We start from the raw sequence: 22,933 nt of genomic DNA, 5'->3' as shown, positions 1-22,933 counted from the left end.
TTTGGCAATAGTTCAAACTTTGGGGTTTGTTTTTTTTAGAAAAAAACCAGCACTGTTTGTCTATACGTACCTCTCATACAAAGACTTGCAATGCAAAAATAAATTTTAACATAATTATGTTTTAAGCGTTAAAAGTATGAAAACAATGAAATACAATGAAAAATAATACAATGAAATCTTTTAGATTCAGTCAAGCGAAATAACTTTAATTTCATAATAATCTACAAGTATCTGTACATTTTAAGTACATAGTCCTTTCAATTTATGTTCCCACATATATTTAATTTACACCATTTAAACTCATATATGTTCCCTCTCACAGTGATAAAATTATACATTAGCTCATGCTACTGTCTACAAAAAGTTGAGAGAATAATCAACTGCACGTCACTGATCTCTATTTGTCAGTTTGTCTCTTTAAAACACGTATAAAGGCATCTCTTGGTACTTCCACGTTGCCAATTTTTCTCATCAACTTCTTCCCTTCTGCCTGCCTCTTTAAAAGCTTCATTCTTCTTGTAATGTCTCCACCATACTATGAAAAGGAAAAGATGTTTTAATAAGCTTAAATGCAACTACAGTACATTTCAGCAACACTAAACTCAAGGGCTTAAAAATAGTTAGAACGCCTAGTTATATTAGGACAAAAGATTATTTTATACTCCAACTGGTTATGCCAAAAGGCTACTAATTAACAAGGGAGCAAGTAAGCATGTTCATTTGGACAACTGAGGGTTGAATTCAGTTACCTAAATATATACATTCACATAAGCCTGGCTAACATTGGACACAACCTATAGGAGGATATCGAAATCCCTTTGGAATAGCAGCAGGATGCCGGCTCAGATACGCTGTGGCATCTTGACTAGCACTAGGTGCTTACATCTAGATAAATTAACTGAACCCTTAGTACAATGTTGAACAAACACCATCCCACATATGTGCCTAGCAGAAGAATTCTATAATAGTTGTGAGAAAGGGACACTTGTTTAATTTTTTCCAACATGTTTGCTTCAGAGAGCTACATATAAGACAAGTAAGAGGCATCACACTTTTCTATAGCTTTGTCGAGTCTTGTTGATAGGCAACTATTGCATAGTTAAGGCCTTATCATGACGTATTACTGAAAACCCAAGTAAAAGTCTAATCACAATCAAGTCTCTAAAGCACTTTTTACATTTTCTTAAATCACCTGAAAAACATAATTTAAGAAACATGAAGTTACACATATGTTTGTGTACAAACACACACATTTATTATATATCTACAACTATTAGAAAATGGTGAGGAGACAGGAGTGATCACAGACACGCTCTGCTGAGTTCACTCTAAGTGTGTAATTTTGAAAAAGCCATTACTCTTTCTGATCCACTCTTACCGCAAGCTGCAACTAGAGGTTACATGAGTTGAATTTTAAAATAAAAGCTTAAAAGTATCTGTTAATACTCCATTGACATTCAGGAGCACAAGCAGAACATGTCCTTGCTGCGTTTCATTTCAAAAAATGAAAAAAATACCTACACATTTTGCCACAACATTTTTTCTGTAAGCTTTCAGCCTGTAAAATAGAGTACAATATATACATTAACACATTAGAACATCTCCTATATGTGAAGCTAAATACCGAGTTGTCAAAATGCTAAGCATTGTTTTTCCACTAGTTTTGTAAGATGGATTAGAATCATGACATTTTCATATTTTGTATACAGAAGATGAAGCTCTAAACAGAAGTCTTAATTCACATTTCTCAATTCTAGAAATACCCCTTAAGGTGTATAATATTACATAAAAATTACAATCTTTCCTTTTTATCTAGGATTTCTGCTATGATTCACAGTGTTACATATGTGTGTGTATATAGATATGTACACACAAATTCTTACAGCACCTCTGCTTAGATCCCTACCTTTAATTCTTTTACCACAATTTAAATCCTATTTAAACAGCAGCAGCAAAAACGTGACAAGAAACACAACATCAAGGAAACAGTTTGCTCTAAAAGAAGTGAGTGCTGCTAAGAAATAGTTGTGTGTTCAGCTTGTAACATACTTCCTTTGGAACAGCACACTTCAGTTCTTTTTTTTGCTGACTCTCCCAGAGATTAAACTATTCCACAACTAGCTAATTTTTTTCAGCAGTAAGAAGCTTTTTCCACTGCCAAAGAGGAAGTGGACACATGGGTGTTGCAAGTTATATTCTACCCACTAAATGCAATGATGACCATAAGCAATGTAAAATAAAAATACTTTTTTTCAATTAAATTTATACAAAGTCCTTAGTCATAGTAACAGCTCAAATGTTTGGTGTTTCTTCCCTCCCCACCCCCCAAGAGGTCCAGTAACACACACAAAAGCGGGAACAGAAAGGCTTCACTTACGTTTCTCTTGCAATGATTTTCTTGCCAATAGCAGCCTGGATGGCTATTTCAAACAACTGTCTAGGTATAGCATCTTTTAAACGTTCACACAGGAATTTACCAGTAGCATATGCCTTATCACTAAAAAAGAAAGTCACCAGTTGTTTTCAGAAAGAGTTAATACAACCCCAAAAATATATCCATAGACCAAACTGTTTAAATGGATTTTAGTAGAGGTTTTCCTCTTTTTAACTCAAAAGATAAGCTGATCAGATCGTAATTTTACATCTAATGAGTGGTCTCTCTATATTGCCTGTTTGTATGAAACAGGTGGTAAGATTGCATTAACAGAAGGTCTTCAAATAGATTTAAAATATTTATAATAAACACCCTGCTTATCTATCACACTGAAGCGATTTTGAATACTGTCACAGCTTCAAATGCAATTTTAAACTAGAAGGTTAAGGAGGATTTTCATTGATTGTAGGCCCGAAAGGTCAAAAGATCTACATATTACAGAAATATTTTTAAAACATCTGTTTTTATATAACAAGAAAAAAACCAAACCCAAAACATTTTAATGTACTCCTGTCATCTGCTAATAAAAATTATCCAACTATATTCAGCATCTGCATATGCTTCAAGGTTTTGGAAAGACAAAATAACAGAAGGTCTGAAAAAGCTACTGAACAGATACTTTCATAAGCTATTGGAAACAAATGGGTCTCTTCTCTCTAAACACATCCATATTTAGCATATATTTTTTAGCAACATACAGCTGCTACATGAAAACATGTACAACTATTTTCAACAATGTGACTCCTTGCTACCTGTATAAAGCAAACAGTTTAAGCATGAAGTACTTAAGTAATATTCATTAAGCATTACAGTTTTAGAAGATACAGATATTTATTTGTATAATTAGGACAAATAATAACAGCTAGTTTAATACTGAACTTACAGTAATCTTGGTAATTCTTTCTCTGTAAATGTAATTCAGCATAATTCTTTTTATATAGACAGATGTAGTCTATTTACAGTGAGAGGATGCTGAGAATAACTGAAGCAGGAGCAGAATGAATTCTGACTACAAGTTAAAAAATAGTTTGTAATCTAAAGCTAAAAGAAAGGCTATCATCAGCTTTATTGAGCAAAACAGTTCAGGAGTGTAAGCTAAACTGATCAAGAAACACATGTTAAAGCAATAACTAACTTTTGCAAGGCTGGCCACTCCATTTTGCATCTTTTCAGAGAGATGCAGGTAGACTGCTAAACACTGCGTATTTATGAAAAACACATTAAGAAGCACATGTATAAGAGAGAGTTGCTCCACTCCAGCCCATGATCTTTCTGAACAAAGTAATGGTTTTATTTTCCTGTGTTGACCTTCTGAAGTTAAGGAATTCCACAGATTTCAGGACTGCAGTTATGTAAAAAATATGAAAATATAAAAATTTTTAGCAACTACAAATTAGTATTTTAAGAAGGACAAAAAAAAACCCAAAACAAAACCAAACCCTGAAAAAGTTGACGTCAGGATTACTAGAAAGGGATGCTGAAGTTACAGAAGGGAGCCTTATAAAGACTTTGTAGGAAGAAAGCAAGGGGAGAGGCTGGAAACATGAAGACATTATTCTCACCAGCAAAACAGTAATTCCTGAGAAACTTAGGGAAACTGAATAATTTTAGCAAAAAAATTGAGTTAATTACATCCAGTAAATATTTACTTACTCCTGGTGCTCTGGCTGGAGACAAGATAACAACAAACTTCCACAGAACAGGAATTATTGGGAGCATAAAATCAAATTTTTTTCCAGTTTTTCAGCATTAAATAATAAGTGCCATAAACAATTCATGTGGCATCTCCTGGACTGGTCTGTATTTAAATTTTTCCAGCTCCTTAAAAGATAGGCATTTTGCATTTCCTTCTGCCCTCTGCCCTACATTACCACAAAAGTGTGTCTAGCACTTAAGTGCCTCTCTTTTTCAGATCATCTCCAAAAGTGGTGATGTGGTGAAATCCTCAATGCTCTTTTCATACATATTTGTCATATATTAGTGATACATATATGTGTTTTCATTGTATATTAATAGGAAGTCTTATTTCTTTGGAGCAGAGAATCCAGTCAACCTACTTGTGTATGATCGTTGACAGTTCTTCAACTGGATTTCCATTTAGAAGAATATCCATTTTGATAAGGTCTGCTGCCTGGTATCCTGCATCTTCATAATCAAAACTAAACGAAAGGAGTTTAAAAATTATTGATGATTTTGTAAAAAATTATATTCTGCATTCTTTGTTCCATAAATTTTAAGTTTTAGACACATTTCTTAATAAAACACTCACACTTTGTATTAAAATAGGAGCACAGTTTTTAATAGTCTCTCAGTATGTCTCCCTTATGCAAGACTGTACTAGAAATTTAATGCAGATGAATCTCATCTCCAAGGCAGCAGAAGACATCATCCTGTCTTCCAGCTACTGAGCAAAGTTAAATCAATCAAAAATCTACATTCTTGCTACAATCTCTTAAAGTGTTTATTCAAACACTTCTTTTCTATCAGCTGGAAGTTCCTTAAAGCTCCAGGCAACAGAACCCTTCAACACAGCTTTTGAACAGTAAACATCCTTGATGTCACACAAATCAAACACTAACACTGGACTGTTTTCTTTTCATCCTCTCATTTGACAGACTTTTTATATGACCCCCATTATCATTCTCTCTGACAACGAAGTTTTCCTCTTCATTTCCAAACCCTATTTCTCCTTTGGTAGGTATGGGCCTTACTGTCTGTGTGTCAGTTTGCAAAAGTTCTTAAAATGGAGGAGATGCAAATATATATGTATTTTTTACATATATATTGATAGATATAGATACATATCTTGTATGTAAGTATAAATGTGGAGAATGCCAATACCAATAACCTGGTCAGATCTGAAATACCAGAACAACGGGGAAAAAAAAAAAATCCTTTGAGAGTATTTGAAAGTAATTCTGTCTTAATTGGCTTAGATAAACCATAGTTGTGTGAATAGAACCATGTAACAGAAGTATGATTATTGAGAGCATTAAACACACAAGCAACATGAGGGAGTCAATTAGGAAATAAAAATCAAGAAATAAGACAAGGCAACATTGTTTGCAATCATGCCTGTATCAAAGGAAACCCAGCATTGTTCTAGCCTCTGAATTTATAGAAACTACCCACAGCAGAACATTTTGTCTCAAAATACAGATGATTTACTTTATTCCAATAATAAAGCATGTAAGTAAAGTAAGTGTCATTTTAAATATAGTTAATTGATTCTTTTTACTAGCTATAGAATCAGTATTTGGTTATTTTCCCTTTTCCACCAAGAGACAATACAATAAGAAGTAAATTTTCAGTGATTCCTTTGACAGAAAATGCCCATTGTCACTTCAGACAAGTAAGAACCATCTAGATCTTACTCATCTAGATAACCGAGGGCCACTTCATATGTCACACCTGAAAAATACATGTATCACCAAAGAAAATTAATATTAGGTAGTGATGCACTTCTAGTGTTTTTCAGATGTATTTCCATCAATTTTCACAGTGAGTCTAATTCATTAAAAGTGAAGTAAGACTTGATTTGCAGCATCATCATAAAAGAATATTCTTCACTTGTGCCCTTCCATATCTTCTCCTCAGATCTTTTTTTGTCCCGTCCCCCCCCCCCCCTCCTCAGAGTCCAGGGTGGGGGCAAGGTGAAGCAGGTACAAAGGAGGTAGTTACCTTGCATAACCAGAAGACAGAGACTTAAGAGCATCATAAAAATCCACCACAATTTCATTCAGTGGAAAGAGGTATTTTAGCATAACCCTGCGTTCATCAATGTACAACATATCCTTCTGGACTGCCCTACGATCCTAGACAAATAAAAATTGTTTCAGTTCCCCTTGACAGAAGTTTTCTAAAAATAAATACAAAGCAAATTCAAATAAACAGCGATCCAGTTACACAAGAGAACTCCCATACTTCAAGCCCCAAAGTAACTTTCTTATTGGTAGTTTGCTAAAGTCCCAGAACAAATTGCAGCACTGTCATAAGTGAAGTGGTTGTAACTTAACTGGACACATTATTCAAGTCTACCCTCTCTAAAACCTGAATTTCTGAAATCCTTAACAGCTTCTGCTTACTGCTACCTTTTAAATGTATAATTATTTGTCAATAAAATCTCACTGAAGTTAGATTTTCACATACATTGGATTACTACACAGTAGGACTCACAGGCTCATCTTCTTTCCTGCCAGGAGGGTGTTCTTCAAAGTTATTTTAGGAATTCTTTTTAATGGATCTTATACTTCACTGTACGGACATACAAGTACTGTACTCTTGTGTATTATGTATTTTGAAAAGTTAAAAGCTAAGGAAAATATTGTAATAAATTATATAAATTCAATATGTATAACAGTTAAAACATTTTTAGTTAAAATTATTCCAAAGACACTTGGGGAAATGTGTTTGGCCATCACTATCATAAATGTACTCCAGTGAAGTACTGAAAACATATATGAAGCCTCAGTAAAGTATTGACAGAAGCTGTATTTCCATGAATATACTTCTAAAAACCAATGGATCTTACTCCCCTGCCGCAGATTCCATTCTTTCAGGAAAACAGAAGTAGCTATGAATTTGTCTAGTGCAGGATGCTTGACTAAGTACTTTACTCTCACTGAGCTTCATCACTAACTTTCACTATACAGATTTTGTAGTTCAGAAGAAATTTTACACTTAAAGTTTAAATATTCTTGAAATAAAAAATACTTTAATTATTACTGTCAAAGATATTATTTAAGTACGAATATCTAGTATCTTCACTTTAATTATGGTATGGCGAGCTTAAATGCAAATGACAAAACTAAAATTATATACCAACCTGACACAAAGTGATTATTTTCCCAATATATTCATGAGGTGTTACAATAGTACCAAGAACAGTTGGCTCTAAATATTCAGATACTGAAAGTTTATCCGGAAACTGAGCAGGGTTAATAATAGTAATCTCTGCTTTACCATATTCCTGAAAACAAACAAATAAAACAGATACTGTAATCTTGAAATAAGTAGACTGACCACCGAAGGAGACAAAAACAGCACTGAAAAAATGCTAAAAAAATGTTTCAATTGCTTGAAAACACATGTGAATTATGCAACCCAAATTTATACCATGCACAATTTTAAGAGATTTCAACATCGCATACAGAAGTCCCTCATCAGCATATCTTTAAATATTATTATATAGAAGGATTATAGGAAATTACTTTCACTAGGAAAACGAGTTTTTAAGCATTTTATCCAGTGAATTTTAAACAGAAGAATTGCTTAGAACTAGGACTACAACCTAGAGTTATCCATAGAAATAAAAAAGCCTTTCTGTCCATCTTTCCACCTCTCTCTTGCCTGTAGAGCAAGGATCTTTCTTCTTACTCCATCCTGATCCTGTAAGGTATAAGACACAGCTTCAAGAAAAGACCTGCTCCAAGTATTCTGCAGTTTGGTGATGCGGACATTCTTCTCTAAATAGGACTTTGGGTTCAGGCTCCCTTACAGACTGAAGCGGGCTTAGAAATTAAGTTTTCGATTCCTGTGCAAGTGCTTTCATTACCTATTTCTTGTAGTCCAACATCCCAATAAGGGCTGGAGTTATCCTTCTGAAGTAAGGATAAAAGGAAGGTCATGCTTCTTATGTACATACAACCTCCTCCATGCACCAAAGCAAGTGATTATATCACTTCCACTGACAAGGCAGTGTCCTTGAACAATGACCTAACTTCCAGCACTGTTTGAAAACAGCGTCCCACATCAGCAATCCAGAATCACTTATGCACCAAAGGTGTCAACTACTTCATTCATTGCTGCTACACTGCCTAAGGAAGAAACCAAAACAACTGGAGAGAAAAAGGGTCTATGCCTTACACCTTGCAAGTACAGCAACCTTTCTTATACAAGCTGTTTCGAATTTACAGATTTTCTGTCATGTTTAGAGGTACATGTTGGATAATAATAAGCCAGCCTATTTGCAGCCTCCTTTCAACAGGTGTTCGTAAGTCCACCTCTCTCTCCCAAAATAAGCACAGTAATTTTTTTGCACCCAGTTCAATGAAGTTTGCACATGGCTATTTCACTGTGATCAGAAACCTACTTGTCTTCACCAGCCCCTGCCAGTCTACAGTAGCATTACAAGCTATTCCTAAAAACATTAATGTTTTCTGACTGATAAAACCTGGAAGATTATTTCGCCTGCTTTAAACTCGGTCCAGTCAGTATGCACTTAAAAGAATACAGCAAGAAATGTGTCCTTTATTCCCATTTCTATCAAGGGCAGGTATAAGGCATAAAAAGAGAGTGCTTGAAGTGGAAAGAGGAAGGAAAGTTAACATTCTTAAAAAAAAAAAAAAAAGAATCAATTAAAAAAAGTTTTAAGTTAAATATTGGTGTTTCTAATGTTTGCCATAAAAAAAATTCTACATTAAAAAAAAAGGGTACATGTTTATTATAGGAGGCTTTTAAGCTGCTATTTATATAAAGCTGTAATAAATTTAACATACCTTTATCAACTTTGCTGAGGAAAGAATAGCTTTATATGGAACCGTAGGTGCAGTCAAAATAACAGACATGTTATACTCTTGCTCCAAACGTTGATTAAAAACTTCCATATGTAAAAGACCAAGGAAACCCAACCTGGGAAAAAAAATATCCTGTTCGTGAAAGTATTTTTATATCCCCTGGAATTTCAGTGTTGGTTCCGTCCCCTCCCCAGCATGTTTACACTGCTAGTCTGGCAGTATCAGGCACAGCAAACAATCTCAAAATGATCCTATAGTTGAATAGTATGAGTCTTTGAGAACAAAAACTATCAATCACAACAAATTGCATACTCTGCAAAAGTACAGAACATAAGAATGCTTTTGATCTTTACCTATCATTAATTTGAATTAAAGCTCCTAATCTTGAATTCATTTTAATTTGACATTCAGCTAACTTAAACTTGCATTCTCAATTTATGAACCATTCCAAAAATGAAAGCAGTATAAAAGCCTCACCTCCATCCAGCTCCTAAGGCAAGGCTACTGTCACGATGAACAGTTACACTGGAGTCATTCAATGTCAGCCTTTCCAAAGCACTTTTGAGATTATTATATTCTGTTTGGTCTACAGGATACATTCCTGTCAAAACGTATTAGACAGAATTTATGTGATAGAGAGCTTTATCTAGTGTGTACTTAGCTTTCAAATATGCCTCTTACAGTGAACACAGTAGTAAAATCAGAAATAGCTTACTTTCTGTTCCAACTTTAAAAAGTGAAAAACAATGTAAGGAATTTTTTTTTCTCCCTCCCCCCCAATTAGTTAAAATGTAATAAAGTTCTAGATTATCTCATAAAAACAGGAATTAACATTCAAACTATAATGGTAGGGATACTGTACTCATCTAATCCTTCACAGTTGCAGAAGATGCACAATTGAGTAAAACCACTGTTTTGCAGGGCTTGGGTGTAAACATACAGCTTAAGCATAACTGAATAAGCAAATTTCACTGAGATGTTCCTTCAAAGATAAGAGTGAACAGCAAAAAAAAAAAAAGTGCCATATCTAACAAAGTTGCAAATGTTTCTGTATTTTTTGAAACTAATAAAAGCAGCTCTCTGTATAATTACTACCTGAAATATTCTACTGTATCACTTTTCACATGACCGTGTGTTCAGAAAATGCTGATTGCTCTACACCAAGAAGCAACACATGTGCATACAAAAAAACATTATTTACAGGATTACACTCTTCTACATTCACTGACAGACCACCTAATCTCCACGAGACAGTTCAAGTGAGTTTTACACATACCCTCACAAGTCTAGAAAGCGATTTCCAGAATTTAGTTCTTTCTAAAGCCATCTTCCGTAGTATTTGTAGTAGTTACTGAAGCTGGTGGAAACAGCTCAACAGAACTATATAAGCTTAAAAAGTCAAGTATATTACAGAATCATTCCAAATATTAGCTTTGGCAGTTTACCATGTTTAATGGAAAAGAAACAGCTGCTAATTTTTAAAAGAAAAAAAAAAAGTCACAATAATTATGAAAACCTGATTATCTAGGTGAAGAATTACCAAAAATGGACTTAGTTTTTTAAAGCCTCAACCCTTTTCAAGCTATCAAGAGTTTACTGGCATTAGAAGCTATTGATAATAATGGCTAAATAATAATCATGGCTAAAAATACATTTTAGTCTTGTATTTATATAAAACCAGTCTGCAACTATTATTAATCCTGTGTGTTAAGTCACAGGGAAAATTACATGAAGCTATATAAATGACACACCTCTTAGCTTAACTTTGCTAAAATTCTAATCCTCACAACTCTTAATATACACGTATATTCTTTTAAAAGCTCTAATAGCTCTCTTACTGTTACTAGAAAGAAGTAATTCCACTTCATATCCATATACTCCTCACCTGCAAAAACCATTGGCTTCGCTGACTTAAAGCCAGGCAAAGGCTCCACTGGCTGTTTATACAAAAACAGTGTGTCTCCTATTTGGGCTTCTGTTACTTCTTTCATCCCAGCAATCAGGTAGCCCACCTGTCCAGCATATCTAAATAAAATTGGCATTATATGGACATGCTTCTTGGCATTATCAGTATTTCCACTATTCTTCCCACTTGACTTAGCTCAATCAGAAATGCAAATAAATCACCCCACCTAAAAGCCCATAAGCCAGATTTAAGTTGTTTCTCCTCTGAGTTGTAAGCTTTGTCTCAAGGGACAAGCGATCTGTTGACTCAAGTAGCTGTATTTCTGTTACAGTTAAACAGTACATTTATAGTTCTGGATTTTGAATTCTGTGCTACTCCCAGTTTGAAGGCTGTAGCTACAGGGAAGTTCTTAGGCATCTAAGACAGAACCAGAACAGTTCGCAGCTGCCAGCACAGCAAGCCTCATACACTAAGTGGCAGAAACAACAAAAGACAAATGCCTTCCATCAGCACATAATGCCGTTAGGAGAGGAACCCATGGCTGATAGACTAAAACACAGTGTACTAGTTTTGGCTGAAATAGAGTTAACTTTCTTCATAGCAGCCCCATATGGTGCTGCATTTTAGATTCGTAACTAAAACAGTGTTGATAACATACCAATGTTTTAGCTATCGCTGAATAGTGCTTGCACAATGTGAATGCTTTCTCTGTTTCTTACTCTGCTCTCGCAGCAAATAGGCTCGAGGTTGGCAAGAGGCTGGGAGGTGACAAAGCCACGACAGAGTACCTGAACTGACCAAAGGGACATTCCATGCCACATAACGTCATGCTTGGCAATAAAAAACAAGCAGTGTAGTCTTTCCAAGGTGGCTGTTACTTGTAGACTAGCAGGGCATCAGTCTGCTTGTGGGAGGTGGTGAGTAATTGATTGCCTTTGCATCACTTGTTTTTATTTCTTTTCTTTTTCCTTCACTTATTAAACTGTCTTTATCTCAACCCAGGAGTCTTTCCTCACTTTTGCTCTTCCAATACTCTCCCCCATCCCACTGGGGTTGAGGGAGTAAGCAAGTGGCTGGTTGGGTGCTTAGTTGCTGGCTGGGTTCAACCCACCACACACAATAACGTAATCTCACTGAGAATCTCCCAGGAAAGTCATTAACACATACTTGGATGCAAACTGATAAAGCTTCTCCACTAATTCTAAGTACCTGATTTTCTTCCCACTGCTGCCATGAGGAGCCAGTTTCTGGAAGCTGTTGAATTCATGGATTTTAAGTTTTCACCCTCAAAATATGCTGCAGCAATAACTAAGATGAAGCCCCATTCCCTTCCACTCTCAAACAAGGTAGTTCCTAGAAATAAATTGGACAGCTGAATAAGAGTATCAAATGCTAGTCTTAAAAAAAAAAAAAACTAGCTGTCCAGATGTTCCATGTACTATACATGATAGAATGGCTTCCTCCCCCTAGCACTGCCCAAAAAGCAGTCCCCAAAAGCTTCTGCCTCAGCATGCCCAAAATGAAAGAGACTGACAGCAAGCATTAAATTACAAACAATAATCATAAAAAAACCCACCACCAAAGAACAAGAACAAAAAACCCAGATATCTCCCAGCCTTTACCATTCAAAGCAAAAATCAAACAGAAATGCAGGATTTTGTATCTTATACCAATTTATGATTTGTTCCACTCTAAGAAATTTTTACTTACAGCTTATGCGTTGGCTGTTCATTTGGAGTCAGAATTCCGACTTCATTAACTTCATATCTTTTCTTTGTGTGTGCAGACACAATTTTATGCCCTTTCTCAATCTCCCCACCAAAGAGTGCGATGTTAGCTATGACGCCTCGGTAGTGATCAAAGGTGGAGTCAAACACTAAGGCTTTCAATGGATCAGCAGTATTACATTGGGGTCTGTCACAAAAAATTTAAAACAAAATATTAAGCAGTGTGTTTTTCATTCAATATTGAATGAGCAAGCATCCCCTCCCCAAAGCTTTCATATTAATATAGATAAAACAACTGAGTAATTTTCAGTAAATACATACCAGACATAATTTCAGTGTTTCACTATGTATTATGCAGCAAATCTTTACATTTTATTTCCCCCATGTGCAATAGCAGTACAAACAGAACAAAAACAAATGCATATCCATCATACCCATTTCACAACAGGTGAAACTGATGCTTAAAATATCGTATTGTGGGGGACAACAAAAATTCAATGGTTACATTCCAACAGCTGAGTTTAAAAACAAGAAGTCCACTGATATTTTGGTTTTGCCATCTTCCATAGAAACCTGATCTCAGATTTTCATTGTGGATTTTTTTAACTATAATTATTAACTAATATGAGGACTACAATTATTAGCTAATAGTAGGAAAAAAGAATGAAATGCAATATGCTGATTGAAACAACTGTAATTTAGCAGCTTTGTCATCAAGTTCTTAGATAAAAGTCTATTTTAAAGGTTGTGTTCAGGATATGAAACTCTAAACACCACAGATTTCAATTACCTTTATCATTTTAACAATGCAATGTTTGAAAGGAGTAACAGCACACATCCTCAAACACCGAGTTTCATGGAAGCTGTATAAATAGTCATAAGTATCACCTTTAGTGGCTTACCTCTCATCTTTCATTTCAGACTGAATCAATTTTCCTCTCCCACTTTTTAAGAATAAAGTCTACTGATATTCACACATTCATTTTTTAAAAGGCATCTCAAATCTGGTGTCATTTTTTCTGATTTGCAATTTGAAACTGACTTAATCAGCTCCAACATTAGATTTCTCTCACATCTCTTTCTAAAGTATTGACTTTAAATCAGATGAATATTAAGTGCAAAACTACTGCCATGTACATGCAACTCACGGTTTCCTAATTAACTTTACAATGGTTCATAATCAAAATACAGACTTACGGAGGAATCTTCTCAATGACCTTTTGAAGAACTTTTTCAACATTTGTTCCTTGTTTAGCAGAAATCTAAAAAAAAGTCCAACAACAATTTTATAAGACATGCATCTACACTCATTCAGTATCTATTAAATAGCGTCACGTTTACTTAGTTTTGGTGGCCACAGATATTACTACCCATAAATGCACTCTGAAGAACACTTTAGAATGCTATTACTATGAAATGCTTATTTGATTATAAATTATTCTGTAACTTTTTTTTCTCTCCTGAATGGCAATTGTTGTTAGGATAAAAATGAAAACAATTTATGGACCCACAATGAGAAATAATTTTAAATGTATCTGATGTCATTCATCAAGACATACTAGAATTTTTAACCAACAAGTATGTTCTCCACTCTTGTTTTCCAGGAGACAATCTTTAAAGAAATTAATGTATGTCAGACAAAGGCAGACAGATGACACCCTGTTGCTTTATTATGTGTACATGTCTTTCATTAGCTAAGAAGTACATATAGTTATACAATCAGCCATGTTATAAAACTGTAAGAGATCTTACCCTTACACATTCATCTATAGGGATATCAAACAGCTTCTCAATTTGTTTTTCAACTCTTTCAGGGTCTGCATTCTTCAAGTCAATCTGAAAAACAACAAACTGCTAAATACACAGGCAACCACATCTTCCATGTGATCCAGCACTGTAGCTTCCAAATATACAAGTCAAGGAACCTTTATGTATTTATGAGTAAATACTGGATGTCTTCAGGAAAAGATCTTTATCAAGATTCATTTTAGAAAAATTCTTCCTTGCTTGACTTCAGGAAGGATCCCCTCTGTAACTAGACTACTTTTTGTTTCATTAGGCAAAACACCTTTGTCCAAGAGCTGGTAAAAATCTTTATTTTACAAAGTAATTTGAAAGCATAAGTGTTACCTATACTGTTATAGGATCAAACATTAAGTACAATATACATCTACAAAAAGCAATTAATTTAAGCTAAGCAATAACTAATCTTGTGATTCCAATCATACAGCCCACAAAAATTGTATAAACCACAACATTTGGATCTCATTTAAAACTAAGACTACACTTTTTAAATATCGAGCTGCTACTCATGTAATCTCCTCTGTAATCATTAACAAAAAGAAAAAAAAACCCAAAACACTAAAGCATATGGAGGAATATATGGATTATCATAGCAAGAACCTTTCAAGTTATTTCTGTAAAAAGCCACTCAAAGATTCACCTGAAAAAAAAAATATTTTAAATGGAAGGAATTCCAATGTTCATAAACTGGCACATTTAAATTATGATAGGCTACAGGATTGTTACATATATCCCAAATTATTTAAGTCCTTCTTATCCACACACCGTCCTATCCACAGATAGGAGTCTTAAGTGTTCTCAGGTTAAAGAGTCAACTAAGAAGTGACACAGAAATTACACAAGTTATACATCACTAAGGCGAATGTATACATACAAATAGAAGACAACCTAAGGTCACACTGACAGCCTTCTAAATTGCTCTCATCTGTAATTTCCGATTTGAAAACCCCAGCTGCTAAAAATCTGTCAAAAAACAGGATTAGTAGAATCATTTAGATTGGAAAAGATCATCAAGATCATCAAGTCCAACCATAAACCTAACACTGCCAAGTCCACCACTAAGCCATGTCCCTAAACACCACATCTACACGTCTTTTAAATACCTCCAGGGATGGTGACTCAACCACTTCCCTGGGCAGCCTGTTCCAATGCTTGATAACCCTTTCAGTAAAGAAATTTTTCCTAATATCCAATCTAAACCTCCCCTGGTGCAACTTGAGGCTATTTCCTCTTGTCCTACTGCTTGTTACTTGGGAGAAGAGACCAACCCCCACCTCGCTACAACCTCCTTTCAGGTAGTTGTAGAGAGCGATAAGGTCTCCCCTCAGCCTCCTTCTCTCCAGACTAAACAACCCCAGCTCCCTCAGCTGCTCCTCATAAGACTTGTGCTCTAGACCCTTCACCAACTTGGTTGCCCTTCTTTGGACACGCTCCAGCACCTCAATGTCTTTCCCGTAGTGAGGGGCCCAAAACTGAACACAGTACTTGAGGTGCGGCCTCACCAGTGCCGAGTACAGGGGAACAATCACCTCCCTGCTCCTGCTGGCCACACTATTTCTGATACAGGCCAGGATGCTGTTGGCCATCTTGGCCACCTGGGCACACTGCCGGCTCATATTCAGCTAGCTGTTGACCAGCACTCCCAGGTCTTTTTCTGCCAGGCAGCTTTCCAGCCACTCTTCCCCAAGCCTGTAGCGCTGCATGGGGTTGTTGTGACCCAAGTGCAGGACCCGGCACTTGGCCTTGTTGAACCTCCTCGGCCCATCGATCCAGCCTGTCCAGATCCCTCTGTAGAGCCTCCCTACCCTCGAGCAGATCAACACTCCTGCCCAACTTGGTGTCATCTGCAAACTTACTGAGGGTGCACTAGATCCCCTTGTCCAGATCATTGATAAAGATATTAAACAGAACTGGCCCCAATACTGAGCCCTGGGGAACACCACTTGTGACTGGCCACCAACCAGATTTAACTCCATTCACCACAACCCTCTGGGCTTGGCCATCCAGCCAGTTTTTTACCCAGTGAAGAATACGTGCATCCAAGCCATGAGCAGCCAGTTTCTCCAGGAAAATGCTGTGGCAAACAGTGTCAAAGGCTTTACTAAAGCCTAGGTAGACAACATCCACAGCCTTCCCCTCATTCACTAAGTGGATCACCTTGTCATAGAAAGAGATCAGGTTAGTCAAGCAGGACCTGCCTTTCATGAACCCATGCTGACTGGGCCTGATCCCCTGGCTGTCCTGTACATGCCATGTGATGGCACTCAGGATGATCTCCATAACCTTCCCTGGCACCGAGGTCAGACTGACAGGCCTGTAGTTCCCTGGATCCTCCTTTTGGCCCTTCTTGTAGATGGGCATCATATTTGCTAACCTCCAGTCAACTGGGACCTCCCCCATTAGCCAGGACTGCTGATAAATGATGGAAAAGGGCTTGGTGAACACTTCTGCCAGCTCCCTCAGTACCCTTGGGTAGATCCCATCTGGCCCCATAGACTTGTGTGTGTCTAAGTGGTGTAGCAGGCTGCTAACCATTTCCCCTTGGATTATGGGGGCTGTACAATGGCCGCATCACAACCAGCCTGCTTGGAGCATGGCAGAACACATGTAGGTTAATCTGCACTTTTCTGGCCGTTCATGCCCAAATGCCCACACCAGCTAGACATTCTCACCTGCATTTAACATCGAGACAATCTGAAACCTTGGAATGCCACAGCTTCAGCTTTCTGGTTCTCATTAGGATAAAATACACAATACTGAATATTACTTAAGTGGTCAGTTGTTTTTCATACCATAGCCCTTGTTTGCATCAAGCTTATTTGTTTGCAAATGATAACTGGTTCAGATTTCCTTATCAAGATACAATTTACACAATGCTTCTGATCTTTATTTACCATATAGACTCCAATATTTTTTCAGTGCTGCTTGTAAAATGCTTCTACATGTATTTTATGAAATAAAACCTGAAGTTTCCAGCAATTACTGTAAAATATTAAACAGAGAGCAAATACACAGTTATTACATTCTAGTTATTTTTTCATTATATACTTCTATTTGAGAATACTTTTCTTATCAATCTTCTAAATATTTAAACAACCCAACTACTTAATATGAAAGTCTAAAACCTTTATTACCTTATTTATGACAGGAATTATTGCAAGTTGTGCTTCAAAAGCAAGATAGAAGTTTGCCACTGTCTGAGCCTGAATACCCTAGAAAATAAGCAATAAAAAAGTTTAACATGGAATCTTCCTGAGTTTTGGTGGTTCGGGGTTTTTTTTTTTTTATGCATACTATACAGATTACTTCGCTAGTCTAGCCACTCCTCCATGTGGGGGATGGAAAATAAGTAAAGTTTATTGATTATACACATTGCTGAGAAAGAAAACCACATTCCTAATTATCATTTCTTGTAATCTGAATATAAGTAAATGAACTAATAATGCTTTGTGTGATCACTTACTTTATAGATAGCACAGTATTATGCATACATTATGCACCAAGTACATATTTTTGTTATTTATTTCTGAATAGCAAAGATCATAACAGGTACCTCAAAAAACAGATGCTCTGTCCACAACAAACTATTCAGAAATGGACTAAGACAAAGAAAAAGGGATGTTTATCATGGTAATAAGACTGTAGTTACTCCAGAGGGCAGGAACATACCTTCAACTTACCTTACAGTTATTTTCAAAGCAGAAAACAGATTATAAGGTTTTTACCTCACACTTCTTTCAAAAGGATGGAAAAAGAACAGCTCTCATTAGAAAAAAAGGAAGATTACCTTCCAGATCCAAGTACCAGATAAGGGAAAACAAAGAGATAGAGATGCTAATGAATGAGAGTATAAAGCCTAATATCGCAATAGGACAGGAGAGGGCAGAAGGGGGGATGAGGGGGAAGAGAAGGAAAAAAAAAAAGAAGTTACTTGTTGTATTCCCCTTTGTTTACAACAGATCAAGTGGAAAATTACTTATATGGGGATATTCACTATGGATATATGGGCCTAACTCTTTAGGCAATGTAAAGAAGCAGCAAAGAACATTTATTAAACAACAAAAAAAAACCCAAAACAACAACAAAAAAATATATATAGAATGCAAAGAATGGAAGACCTAAACCTTTAAAGTTACTTCCGGAATTCAGGCTGGCAGAAGAAACATTAGCAATTATAATGAAAAAGTTGAGTCTGTAAGCATTCTGACTTAAAGGCAAATACTGAATACCAAACAATCACATAATATTTAAATATACCATAAAAAATATATACACAATAAATATAAAAACATCAGCACATTTAGAAAACATATTTATTACCAAAGCTTACTTAAGAAGTCCGCTTGCCCATCAAGCTAGGAAGGAGCAAGTGTTCATAAGCATTGAAAGTTAGTTAGTTGTTGGGGTTTTGGGGTTTTTTTCATATAACAAGGAAAAAAGTAGTATTCATTTGACCCTCGTACAATCCAATAATAAATCTGCCATAGAGAAAATTATCAAAATACTTTGTGAGAATGTGTCCATATTTAAAATCATGATCCCATAATCCTCATATTCATCTGTTAACTGATTCTTTAAAATGTTTCTAGCACCATACAAATAAAAGTACAACTAAGAAGTCTAATTTCACTTCGCTCCTAGTATAGACTTCATAAATTTATGAGAGTATCACCTTACAAACATTTTACTCCCTCACTCTCCTGCTTCTCCTGAAAGATCAGTCAAGAACCCATCAATCCAGTGGGTATAAAACTTCTCAAGTTTCCAGAATAAATTTATTCACATTTGGCTTATAGTGTCCTTTAGCTTTAATGTTGCCAGTATCAGTTTGTATTACAGATGATCAAAAACACAAAACAATGCAAATTAAAGAATTGCTGAAATTCCAAGTAGAAAACAAGAATTAAGAACTCCACCTCATTTGCATCCACTACAAGTATGACACCTTGACAGGCAGGCAGTGATCGTGATACTTCATAGCTGAAATCTACGTGGCCCTGTGGAGAAAATAAATGTTTACAATTTCAGGTATTTCTAGAGTCTTTTGCAAAGATTTCTATATTATGATGTTTTCATTTGTACATATGTTCACAATTCTTACAAAAAAAAAAGAAATTGAATAAACACAAGAAGCTAGAAATCTCCTACTTTTAAATATAAAGACATTTAGCTTTGTGTGATTTAAACATTGTTTATACTTAACTTACTGGTGTGTCAATAAGATTTAAGAGGTAGTTTACTCCTTCATGATTGTAAAAGATTGATGCAGATTGTGCTTTAACTGTAATTCCTCTTTCACGTTCCACTTGCAGTTTATCCAGCACTTGTTTATTACGGTCAGTTTTAGCAATTGTTCCTAAGATAAAAAAACAGTTTTATTACCTCATTTAGAACATTAGCTCCCAAAATAAGTAATTCTTGAAAATGCCATTAACCAAGAGAACATGGGACTTGCAGCTGCAAACGAAGCTTTTCCATCACTAAACTAAACTTAGATTTTAATTTAAAAACAAAATTATGCTTCAACTCTTAACATTTGTTAAATAAATTTTTGCATATGAAGTTATATAAAATACTGAATAAGCAGGATACAAAACATCACGTAAGTCTAAATCAGATATTAAGAAGTAGCAATGATTCCATTCAGTGCTAAATAATTTTGATGTTTAAAGAAACTTCACCTCCTATCACTTGAGAGGAGCTCCATGGCCCACAGCTCCAACCAGTGCCAATCTCAAGTGCAAAAGGAGCATTATCATAGATCTTGACAGACCTGAATTCAAAACCCCATTCTATCACAGGCATCAGGTAAAATTGCCCACTGTGACACACAGGAGCTAATCATAAAGAATAACTTTGATCAAAAGCTTCTTTCCCAAGTTTTGTTTTGCTCATCCCTTAAATGAGAAAATCAAGACTCTTCCTAAAGAGTATATCCGAGTAGCTAATTTAAGCTGTGCCCTGAAATTAGTCTCCTCTTGGGAGATACAGCAATTGCTTAACAGCTTACCTTAGAGAACGGTCTAAGGAAACCTCTGCCTCTCTCTTCTAAGGAAAGCCTAGTTTCAGAGTAACTTGCAGTTACAAAGATCCCTTAGCACTTCTGTTTCTCACTTTCACTTTAAAAGGGGGATAGTTTTCCTTATGCTCAACAATAACAGAGAAATAAAAACACTGAAGTCCAAGAAGCGCTCTGATGAGGACAAAATAAATACCTCTGAAGATGAAAGTAACACAACTTCACCAATACTCAGAGTGAAGGAAAAAGCAAGTCCATATAGCAGCTGAGAATCCATGGATTTTACACTTAATTACTAGCAGTTATTCTACACACTAAATCTAAATCAACATAGGGCTGTACCTTTCTAAAAGTTACTACACAGCATCATATCAGCTTCAGTACCAGTGAGCTTCACCACCATGAAAGCCAGCTCTTCATGGTTTGCTCACAAGAGGACATATCATTACTTTCATCTAAGTACAGGCAGCTGAAGTTCCTCCCTGTTTCAGTAACACTTTTGAAAACTACTCTGTCCAGAACTCCTAGTCATGACAGTTCCGTTCTGTCCACCCCAAACACTGGCAGTAAACATCATAAACTTGCTGTGTACCAGCCTAATGGACAATTGGTCAGGAATTACAGGAGTAGCATCTTGAACAAGGAGGTACACTCCTTTTCAGTCTCCTTCTGAAATACATACTTCCTTGAGTGAATTACTTCCTTACCCCTACTGGCAGGCAGATCTCAACCAGAAAGAAAGTATATTATATTCACATCTGTAACACCACACAACTGGCAGCCTAAAAGCATAAGCAATCTGGCACTAGAAGACCAAAGATATTAGAAATTTTAGTAATAATCAAAGCTACAGAAACTTACACACCATCTTACACATCAAGAAAAGGTAGCATAAAATGAGAACACTTACCTGTAATTTCCAACAATCTGTCTGCTAGCGTGCTTTTGCCATGATCTACATGAGCTATAATACTGAAGTTTCTAATGCTTTCAACAGGATACATCAACATATCTAATTTTTCCTGAAAAACAGAAATTCATTTTCATAAACCATGGTTACAGTCTCCATGTACAATATGACTTGGCCTTTAAAAAAAGAATTAACTCTCTTCTCTAGAAGAGGCATAGGTTGAACAGAGATACAAAAACTTAAATTGTCATCAGTGTTTAAAATGCTAGCATTTCATTTTAGTCATACATACATATATATTTATTATTACTCTGAATAATCAGTATGTATGCTGGAAAGCGTCGTGAAAGGTACTACATTCCTACGCATATACGGAGTTGGAAAACTTAAAATGGTTTCAAGTTTGTTGAAATACTAAACTTAGGGATTAAGAAAAACTGGATTCAAGGGACCACTAAGGGCATCATTCTTCACAAGCATGATAAGAATACAGTGACGTTACCTAGCAGCTCAGGTAGCAGTGACCTCGTCATAAGGAGCAAGCAGACTTTGTGGAAAAGGAACCTACAGATAACAGTTATCTTGGCTAAATTAAAAAAAAAAAAAAAAAAATGCAGAAAACCAGCCTGACTTCCTTGGTTTGCACACATAAAGGTCCGACACTAAAAAACTTCTCTTTGTGTTATTCCTGCTCATTCCAATTAATACGACACTTTAAAGAAAAGCGACTTCTTTGCTTTTCAAAGCTTCCAGCATCAAGACCCAGGAGGCCCCTCGTAGAAGTCAGTTAACACTTTACTGAAAAACTCCGGTCGCCCATTTTAGAGATACACAAAGCTCCTCTCTCTCACACAGGCTACACACGGCAGCTCCGGGCCAGGCAGAGAAGAAAGGAAGCCCGGAGCTCTTTGCTAGCCTCAAGACACAGCATTAAGCAGCAGCATCTGGCATGTCCCTCGCAAGCAGCATGCCTCGGCTCGCAAAGGCAAGTCCTCCTACTGCCCAGGGGACGCAAACGCCCCCGCAGCGGGAAACGGCTCCTCCAGGACGACAGCGCCTGTCGGGAAAGGCCACCTTCTACACGCAGGACCGCCGCCTTGCCTTTGGGGACCCGCTGCAGGCCAGCTTCGGGCAGCCCAAACGACTCCCCGCACCCCCAGCCCTCCCGGGCAGCCGCCCCGCGGACTCACCTTGCCGCGGGAGCTGTACAGCCGCTCGCACGCCACGGGCCCCGCCGGCAGCCGGGGCGGAAGGCAGAGCGGGACGGCAGCGGGGCAGGGGCTGCGCAGCCGGGCCCACCACGCCACCGTCCTGCCGGCGAGAGCCATGGCGCTCGGGGCTGGGCTCACGGCCTCACAGCGCCGAGGGGCGCTCGGCAGCCCCCGCCTCCATCGCAACCCGCCGACGCTCCGCTACCCTCGGCCCGGCCCCAACGGCGCCCGCGCCCTTCCGGCGTCGCCTAGCAACCCGCCCCACGCGCGGGAGGAGGGCGAGCTCCACGGCACGAGGCGAACACTAAACGGTCGCCCCGCTGAACGCGGCGCCTCACGCGCCGGAAGCGCTTCCCGGCGGCGGAAGTGGTCAGAGCTCCGCCTGCTCTCTCCCGTGAGGGCGGTCCC

The 22,933-nt window shown here is 37.1% G+C and overlaps 1 protein-coding gene across 2 annotated transcripts; it reads right to left on the bottom strand.

The window, feature by feature from the left end:
* Window positions 1-185: 185 nt before the first annotated feature.
* Window positions 186-22,888, bottom strand: GUF1 (GTP binding elongation factor GUF1). 2 transcript variants are annotated; one of them, XM_041121972.1, is made up of 18 exons: window positions 22,505-22,888; window positions 21,315-21,426; window positions 19,593-19,741; window positions 19,302-19,382; window positions 17,520-17,597; window positions 14,335-14,418; window positions 13,780-13,844; window positions 12,566-12,769; window positions 12,065-12,109; window positions 10,835-10,974; window positions 9,427-9,550; window positions 8,932-9,064; window positions 7,260-7,403; window positions 6,116-6,249; window positions 4,492-4,593; window positions 2,378-2,497; window positions 1,522-1,558; window positions 186-535 (listed from the first exon to the last, which is right to left on the bottom strand). In XM_041121972.1, the coding sequence occupies exons 1-18, from the start codon at window positions 22,640-22,642 to the stop codon at window positions 398-400; spliced, it is 2,028 nt and encodes a 675-aa protein (XP_040977906.1). In that variant the 5' UTR covers window positions 22,643-22,888; the 3' UTR covers window positions 186-397. The 2 variants fall into 2 exon arrangements, with proteins under 2 accessions (XP_040977906.1, XP_029873192.1); XM_030017332.2 differs by lacking the exon at window positions 12,065-12,109 and having other exon boundaries at window positions 22,505-22,887.
* Window positions 22,889-22,933: the final 45 nt, after the last annotated feature.

This window comes from Aquila chrysaetos, chromosome 1, assembly GCF_900496995.4.
Source record: "Aquila chrysaetos chrysaetos chromosome 1, bAquChr1.4, whole genome shotgun sequence".
NCBI lineage: Eukaryota > Metazoa > Chordata > Aves > Accipitriformes > Accipitridae > Aquila > Aquila chrysaetos.
Note: the sequence above shows the minus strand (reverse complement) of the source record. Positions and strands in the feature narration are given on the sequence as shown.

Coding starts and splice junctions, on each gene's coding strand:
- GUF1 (XM_041121972.1), bottom strand. CDS start 22,642: ATGGCTCTCGCCGGCAGGACGGTGGCGTGGTGGGCCCGGCTGCGCAGC. Junction 12,770..13,779: donor GTCATTGAGAAGATTCCTCC/GTAAGTCTGTAT, acceptor TTTTTGTGACAG/ACCCCAATGTAATACTGCTG. Junction 1,559..2,377: donor AAAATCATTGCAAGAGAAAC/GTAAGTGAAGCC, acceptor TCTATTTTACAG/GCTGAAAGCTTACAGAAAAA.